Genomic DNA, 8,157 nt, shown 5'->3' on the forward strand with positions numbered 1-8,157 from the left:
TAACTTAAACCTTAAGCCTTTAGCAAGTTAAAGAGGACAAAAAAAGCAAAACACATATAGATCAGGTTTTACAATCATTGAAATTATATATGTATGTTGTATGCAAATAACATATAAATAACTTGATGTTTATGCAATTCATTATTATTTAAAAATAGAATTTTATAACTTTGACAGTTTGAGACATTTAAAATAAATATTGTGTTGTTGCGTTGCAAAATATTTTCATTCTGAGCCAATAGTGACTGTGTTCTTTAAATCTTGAATTATTGTTACAGTTGATGGACACAGTATGTAATCAATTATATAATTTTTACCGATCACGGGAAATAGAACTACAAAGGTTCACTCTGCAATTTCTACCAACGCTGATATATATTTATCTAAATTCTGCCGCACATGGTGATATTAAGGTGAGATCATGCCTTTATTAAATAAAAAATAGAAGTATATCATTAATAATAACATGTTATCAGCTTGCTTATAAACCATGTTATTTACCTATCATTCTTTATACTATCATGATATATAATTGATGCTTATGAGAAGTTACATAATATGAAAGACATGTAATTTATAGGACAAATGATTCTAATACCTTGTATTACTTGGCTGTAGTACAGTGAAGAGTGAAGGAGTTACCTGATCAGATCAATTGATTTTTTTATTTTATTATAATTTTTATAAAAATAACTTTCTAGATGCAATAAATAGTAGTAGTTTAACATCATATCTATTAATAATATTTAATTTCCAACAGAGTTGTCGTTCTCTTGAAACCTTATTGATTGGATTGTACAATTTAGAAGTGGTGGATAAATCAGGTCAACAAAAAGCAATCTCATTTAGATTACCATCTCTTGCTATGTTATCCATATTCCATCAGGTATGTTGACACATATTTATATTTGGTACATAAAGTCTAGAAAAAAAAAATAGAAATCAGAAATTGGTTTTTAGAAAAGAGAAATTACAACAGAAATTTTTGCGTAATTTAAATCATCATTTTTGCATAATTTAAATCAACTTTTTCTCAAAGATAGGAACAGCAGTCTTGTTGAGAATTTCTTAATTTTATAAACTATGCACTTTATATACAAGTTCTTGGATTAATTATCTATGATTTCATAGCAATATTTCTTTTAAACAGCCTGAGACTTTAGCACCAGCATCGTTAACAGTAAGCGCGGTGCGACGTTTCGAAGAGTGCAATACGAAACTTGTGAGCTGGGGTCCATTGCAGCAAGTTGAGACATTAAATGCACAAAATCGATTGAAAGTAATGACAGCTCTGCTTTTCATCTACAATCAGCAACTCGGTTATATAAATAAATTTGCTATGGAACAGTTGTGTAAAGTTGCAACAAAGTAAGTTTGAGCATGATTATTAGTTACATGTATCCAATCTTGATCCGCACAATTCTGTTTCTGCAGACTTGTCACTCAAGGATTTATGAAACCAGGACATCATCAGCGTTCTTCATACGGCAGTGAGTCTAGTTTTGTTCCAAGACTTTTGCCACGCATACCAGTGTCCAGTCAGTTTCTCTTGGAATTCTCACATGCTGTATATTTTGCCATGTATGTAGCATGCATTTTGCATTATCACAAATTTGATGAAACCTTTTAGTTTCTAGTCTAACAGAACATTTTACTACATATCTTAAATAATCTTTTACTTTGATGAAATTTAACATTAACTAATTTATTAGATCGTTGCGCTTTTACAAAGAAATATATTGCACAATGGGATATTATTGTTTGCAGGTATAACGAATGCTGGTACGTGGCAAATCAAGCCATAGAAGATATTCATAATAGAGCATGTTATGAAGCATATCCAAGTGTAATGTTAGTTACTAACGCAATACGCAATTCTGCCAGTTCTGGAGCACCAGGTAATTACCTTAATGACACGACATATTGTGTGTTATCTGTTCAAGTGTTAGAGAAATCTATACCAGACTTTGCTACATGTAAAAATAGATATTTTACAGTCTATTTTAATATTTTTCTCAGGTCAAGGAAGTGATGGACCAATTGGAATTAGCGTTGCACTGTCCCCAGCAACTACTACACCAACCGTTTCAAAGTCTATGATCACAAATGCTTCTTTCCGTACTAAGAAATTACCAGGTATGTTCATATATTTTGTATATCTTTACTATAAAATGTTAATCTGGTGTCTACGACGTCTAGATAAATTTAACGATAACAAAGGAATGTATTAAATTTTAAAAGTACATCACTTTAATATTACATGCATCAAATAACTAATTTAAAATTATTTGTAAATATATAAGATAAAAAATGTCTAACCTACTCATTCTTATTAAATCTTCCTTTGGTATTTTTCAAAAAGTTTGTCTAGTTTCTTTGACTATGCTCAAAATTTACTTGTACAACTGAAATTATTAATGTATTTTACGCAAATTTTGTACATTGGCGAATATCTTTGGTGACCAATAAAGGTGCTAATCACTAACAGTAATAACATCACAGCTACGTTCCATTAAAATTAGCTAACACGCATAAATGAGATCTTAATGATGTGTTTGAATATTAGCTACCTTACACAATCCTAATATATACAACAGGCATAACTAATACACAAGCGGATATGCATGGACATGAATGTGTCAAGTATCTTTAGGCCCAAGCTTGCATGTGGTATCCCTCTAAGTTTTATGAGATTATTGCTGAATTAAAAACGTTTCTTTTTTCCCCATGAGTGAATAGTTGTTCGTTGATAAGCAAATATTGATACAATAATTGCCCACATCTCTGTGAGAACCATGGACAATGTACTATTTACATTTTCTCACGTTTGTATTGTGTGATCCCCCTACTGATAAGTCGCAAATCGTATTATACGTTTACATACGTTTACATTATAGACACATACAAAATATTGATCCACGAATTCATACATTACGAAGTGTATGAGATCTTAACATACGTATATAATAAGTTAAAGTTATAAACAAAAAATCCAACAAATATGGATTGCGCGCCTGTGTCATTAGACGATCTGGATGAGAAGTTATTTGCGGTCGAATTGAGCAATTGTCAAGTCGAGAAGCAACAGCAACCGACAGTGTCTGGGAGCAGCAAACGTCGGCCATGGCATTGGAAGCACGCGCTTCCAAGCTCCGTTGATAAGAAGGACACGGGCGTAGGGAAGGCGCATTCTTCCTCCTCACTGGAAGGCTCCAGACGTGGGAGTGTATGCAGCAGTCATAGCTCGCCGATAAAGTCCTCTCCTAAAAGGAGCAAAGATCAGCAGTCAAAGAAAGCAACTCACGAGAATAAGGACGACGCGAGTCAGAAAGCTAGAAAAGAGAGTAGCATAAAGTGCGATTCTACCTTTGGCGACGATAGATTGGCCGCTAACGCGCATCTGTATAGCGTATTAGAGGAGCAGGCGCTGGGGGAGATCATTCGAGAGTCGGTGGAAAATTTGTATACGGAAGGCAATAGATCGATCGGTTATTGCGCTACTGCCGCGCTGTCATCAAACATATGGTATTGTCACTTCAGTTACACTGTAGGATGGCGTAAATCTCTCTCATCACGCTACAATTCTTCATCAAACTTACAATATTATGTTTTCATTCGGTGTACACTAGCACACACGCAAAGTCAGTTAAAATATGTACACATATATATATATATATATACATATTATGATATATAAGTGATTCATGTGATCGTGGATGTATTCCTTTCAGAAACACCAATCCCAGCTATAACCAGACATACGCATAAAAAACAGAGTCTAAACAGAAACGTGCATGACCGGGAAAATATGCATGTCGACACGGCACATTTATCTACCCGCACCAAAAAGTTTCAAGTACATTGCTTGACTAGAAAATGTATTTGATATTTCTTTCCCACTAATTGTGTATCTCCTTTTGTATTTCTTTTTTGCTATCCTCGTTTGAATGTTATCTTTACTTGCAGTCTTCCTTTTCTTTCGTTGTATTACACTTTTCTTTTTGCACTTGTATTATTCTATCAGAGATATGTTTAGTATTATTTATATAATGTTGTTTATGTTCTATGTGTTTATCAAATGGCTGAGGAGAGCCCGCTCCTATTAAATGCAATATATCTACAATGTAATTATAGATAAAAATATTCGCGATCAATAGAAAATAAACACGCCGGTAATATTAATAATATTAATATTGTGATCAAATATTTTCACTGAGAACTAAGATATATTTCTCTCTATATTGCCATATATGGAATGTGTAATTAATTAGCTATTTAAATATTTAATTTGATCCCCTTTATATATCTTATCAATACATAGATTGTGAAACAAATTATCTCTATATAGCATATCACACGCGTAATTTAAACGAATCATTGTATAGAATGTATCGATATGTATGTTTCTCCTTGCCTCTATCTGAGATGCTTATCAAGTTTTAATATCGCTTTTATTATTGCCAAGTCCAATTTGACGGTAAAAAGCTTCCTTCTCTGCGGAGGACAATATTGTATAAGAAACTTTCGTTTGCCTTCAGATGACATACCAATACAAGTTGTAAAAGATGAAACCACTGGAGAAGGTAAAAGTAACCTGGTATCGATCACGGAGGAACAAGAATCAACGGAGCCGAATCGCGTTGGTTCCATGAGACAATCAAAGGATCAAAAGACTGCTTCGAAGATTACCAATTTCCCAGTACTCGGCAAGAAACCTAAAGAGAAAGAGAGCAAGGTAACGAAGAACGCTCACGTGACGTCCGAGAAGGAGAAGAAGCTCGGCTCTCAAACGACGTCGAGGGAGAACATCAAGGGCAGCCTGTCGATGCTGAACAATGACCAGACGGACGTCGACGGAAATGTCAACGGATGCGCGATCCGAAAGAAGAATAACAGTGTGGAGAACAACGCGATCATAATAGATCCGAACGTTGCGTTGATAGACAACGAGAGACTGGGGTCGTTAGGCGGTGATGTTAACGACGGTGGTAATATCGAAAACTCCATGAATCTGAGAGCGCATAATGAGACGGAGTCTATGGGTGCTTCGATTCAAGTTAGCTCGGTTTAACGAGGACAGACGTCTATCCGACAGCAGAAACGTTACCAACAGTAATGGGCTGAAACACAAATTAAACAGATAAGCCATTCTCTCTTCCATCTAGACCTTGTCAAATCCGTGTTTAACGTGTACATGTTGTACTTTTTTCGTAGAATCGTTTAAGATCACGCACCAACGGAGTAATTTGTCTATTATACCACTGTAATGCAATACTTTGGGTAAGAGTCGTATATATTTCTATTTTACTACACGTAGCCGTTTTCTCAGTCAGTCCATTACTTTATTGATCTCCATAGTGTTTTGAGAAAAAAAGAAAAAAAAACAAAAAGAAAAACGGGAGCGGGAACAATGAACTGAAAGTGGTGCGCGGTTGTTTTGTTAAGTGACTTGTGCATATTGGGATATGTGTGTATTGAGTAATTTTTGTAATTTAATCTATAATTTATTCGATATATATTTTATAAGTACACGCCAATACATATATATATATGTATATGTATGTATATGTATATATATATATATATATATATATATATATATATATGTATGTATGTATGTATATTTGACATTGTGTAATGTCTTGGTCCACAAGTTATCAAGTTTCACTTTTAGAGATTGTGTAGATCATTATAATGATGGAAAGAAAAAGAACAATTACATAAAAAGATTATTACATTGCAATACACGTATTGATATATACGTATGTGTTTAAACCCAGATGTGCCTCGGGATACTTGAAGCATTTTTCTTTCTCATCTCGAGTGTGTGTATGTATGTGTGTAAATAAAGTTGCGCCCAAAGATATACGTTATGGCTGCCGAGAGAGCAGCGCAAAACAAAAGGTAGGGATTAAAAGTCGAGACATTTAAAGTAGAGTCACTTAATTGTACACAGGATTGTCACTTAATTGTAAACAGGATGAGAATGCGCTACGATGAAAGTGTCAGGCATGTCTGGGTTGAATGATAGAAACTGCTATTACACTTTCTATCATAATTGTTCCGATATGATATTGACGATTCATGACGAGAGTAATCTGTTTTGCAAATAGTTATATTGATATAAATATATATGTAATTGTTGGAAATAATTACGAGACTCGAGCTCGAAGAGACTTTATTTTCACGTGAAAGTTGACTCACGTTGAAAACAGTCAACTGGTCGGGAAGTTACGCCATTTGGGCATGCAGAAGCGGGAATTGTTTAATGGAGACACGTTGCTTGATGTACTCAACTTTCCTTCGTGTTTCACTACGGATTTGCGTTTAAACTCGTCTAAAAAGTTAGACCACGTAGTTCTGTGCATCGATCTCACGAGGCCTGTCTTCGTGAGATCGATATACATGCAACTTTCTAAACTTTCATGAACTTAATACTGAACTAGTGATGTAGCCTTGATAAAAAACAATAACAAGTGAAGGTTGCGGCATTACGGAGTTTTGTATTCACTGTAATAAAACTTGTTATTTTATTACGAGTAATAAAAATTTTATTATGTGAATACAAAACTTTGTGATACGCCGTAAAAATTAATATTCGTCATATAGGAGATAAAAGCTCTACGTTTATGCGTATCTTTTTATCAAAATAAAATGATTCAAAATTGGCAAGTGTCTAGAAGAGAAATATTATAATTAAGTCTCTTTGTAATGTTTTATTGAAAAGAAATTTATATTTTCTATAATCGTGTCAAAAGATTTTGTGGCGTCTTGTGTAAGTTTCCGCTACTCTGTGTCCATTCAGTGTAGAATTGTACTCTCTGATCTATTAATATGTGTAAATATTATAAAAAGAACAATGTATAGAAGAAGGGACGAAAGAATTTGATTCAAATGTAAGAGGATCATAATATATCGACAATTGCATTTGTTAACATAGGTCGAATAAGTGTTCCAAACTATGAAATAATATATCATATGTGATGGTGAAGCGAAGCAGAATCGATGCTCGTTCAAGGGTCAGTTATTAATTGAATTACCCTATGGCCTATATTGTATTAATTGAAGTGTAACATGAAATGTAAAAATACACTGAAGTTATTGGAAAAAGCAATGATAATAACAGTAATAAAAATAAATGTTATTCTATTTATATGATCTTTTTTAAAACAATTTTTATATATCACACGTCATATACATCGATATTTCGTATATTATGTAGTTAATTCGTTTATTTTCAATCCTTGTTGCCGCGAAAATATAAAAAAATCATATAGAACTAACATTTGAAAGAATGAACTTTCCCCTTTAATTTGCATATACGTAGATTCCGATACAACCTTTTTTCATTGTGTTTTTCTGCCTTAAAGCAGAAAACATTCTATCGGGTTTGATTTCTAGAAGGCGAATAAATGAATGTACAACGTTCGCCAACAAATAAGTAGAAAATTCTGTCTTTAAAACTTCTTGTCGTTTTTTATAGAAATAATTTTTTGGTATAAAAACACCTGGAGGATAAAATTGAAAAATTGTCATTTTTTATGTAACTATATATATTTTAGCAATAAACTCTATATATTTTAGCAATAAACGCGCCAGTGATGCAAACGAGGTCGCGCGTCTACAACGACACGATCTGTATGGCGGACGCTTTAACCACTTACTCGAGTTACTAACCTCTCTAGACCAATCGCGTTCGTTTCGCACTACGAGATTGTCATCGTGATTATTCAATCTAGACGTTGGTAATGAATCGCGCGAAATGCTCGATCTTTTCGCGCCAAGCAGCAACCATGGACATACATCGATCCGCATCGCTTCGCGTTTCTCGCGTCTTTTATCCATCAAAAGTGCATCTCGCGCGTTAATAAGTCTCGGGAGTGTCGAGAATAGTGATGTGCGATCGCCGGGGCGTATCGTGAAGACGTCACTTGTAAGTAATCTTCTCGTTTCTATTCGCGGTAATATGCGGCCGGTGCTTGTCGCGACGTGTCGCGCCGACGTCTCTTACATTTGCTAATAACATCGACTCGCTCAAGTAGCAATAGAATCGGACGATCGTCGGATTTATTGAACGGGAATTAGAAATGCGATGACAATCAGAGAGAAAGCGAGAGAGAGAGAGAGAGAGAGAGAGAGAGAGAGAGAGAGAGAGAG

General features: G+C 34.5%; 2 protein-coding genes across 6 annotated transcripts in view; both read left to right on the top strand.

Annotated features, from left to right (window-relative positions):
* The window catches only part of LOC116844254 (hyccin), an 8,224-nt gene extending 1,075 nt beyond the window's left edge, over positions 1-7,149 (top strand). Inside the window, exons 2-9 of one of the 2 annotated variants that reach the window (XM_032815530.1) lie at positions 279-413; positions 761-886; positions 1,151-1,368; positions 1,435-1,581; positions 1,768-1,898; positions 2,020-2,136; positions 3,027-3,557; positions 4,539-7,149. In XM_032815530.1, the coding sequence (XP_032671421.1) occupies positions 279-413; positions 761-886; positions 1,151-1,368; positions 1,435-1,581; positions 1,768-1,898; positions 2,020-2,136; positions 3,027-3,557; positions 4,539-5,071 (1,938 nt within the window). In that variant the 3' untranslated portion in view covers positions 5,072-7,149. The remainder of the gene's footprint in view (positions 1-278; positions 414-760; positions 887-1,150; positions 1,369-1,434; positions 1,582-1,767; positions 1,899-2,019; positions 2,137-3,026; positions 3,558-4,538) is intronic. The other variant, XM_032815529.1, reaches the window with a different exon arrangement.
* Positions 7,150-7,699: 550 nt separating this feature from the next.
* The window catches only part of LOC116844194, a 137,478-nt gene continuing 137,020 nt past the window's right edge, over positions 7,700-8,157 (top strand). For all 4 annotated transcript variants that reach the window (XR_004377990.1, XR_004377989.1, XM_032815409.1 and 1 more), the window contains exon 1: positions 7,700-7,933. Coding sequence is in view for 2 of the 4 variants with exons in the window: in XM_032815409.1 (XP_032671300.1) it covers positions 7,763-7,933 (171 nt within the window). In the remaining 2 variants the exon portion in view is untranslated. The remainder of the gene's footprint in view (positions 7,934-8,157) is intronic.

This window comes from Odontomachus brunneus, unplaced genomic scaffold (genome assembly GCF_010583005.1).
Source record: "Odontomachus brunneus isolate Ranch 3 - 2012 unplaced genomic scaffold, Obru_v1 Obru_scaffold_040, whole genome shotgun sequence".
NCBI lineage: Eukaryota > Metazoa > Arthropoda > Insecta > Hymenoptera > Formicidae > Odontomachus > Odontomachus brunneus.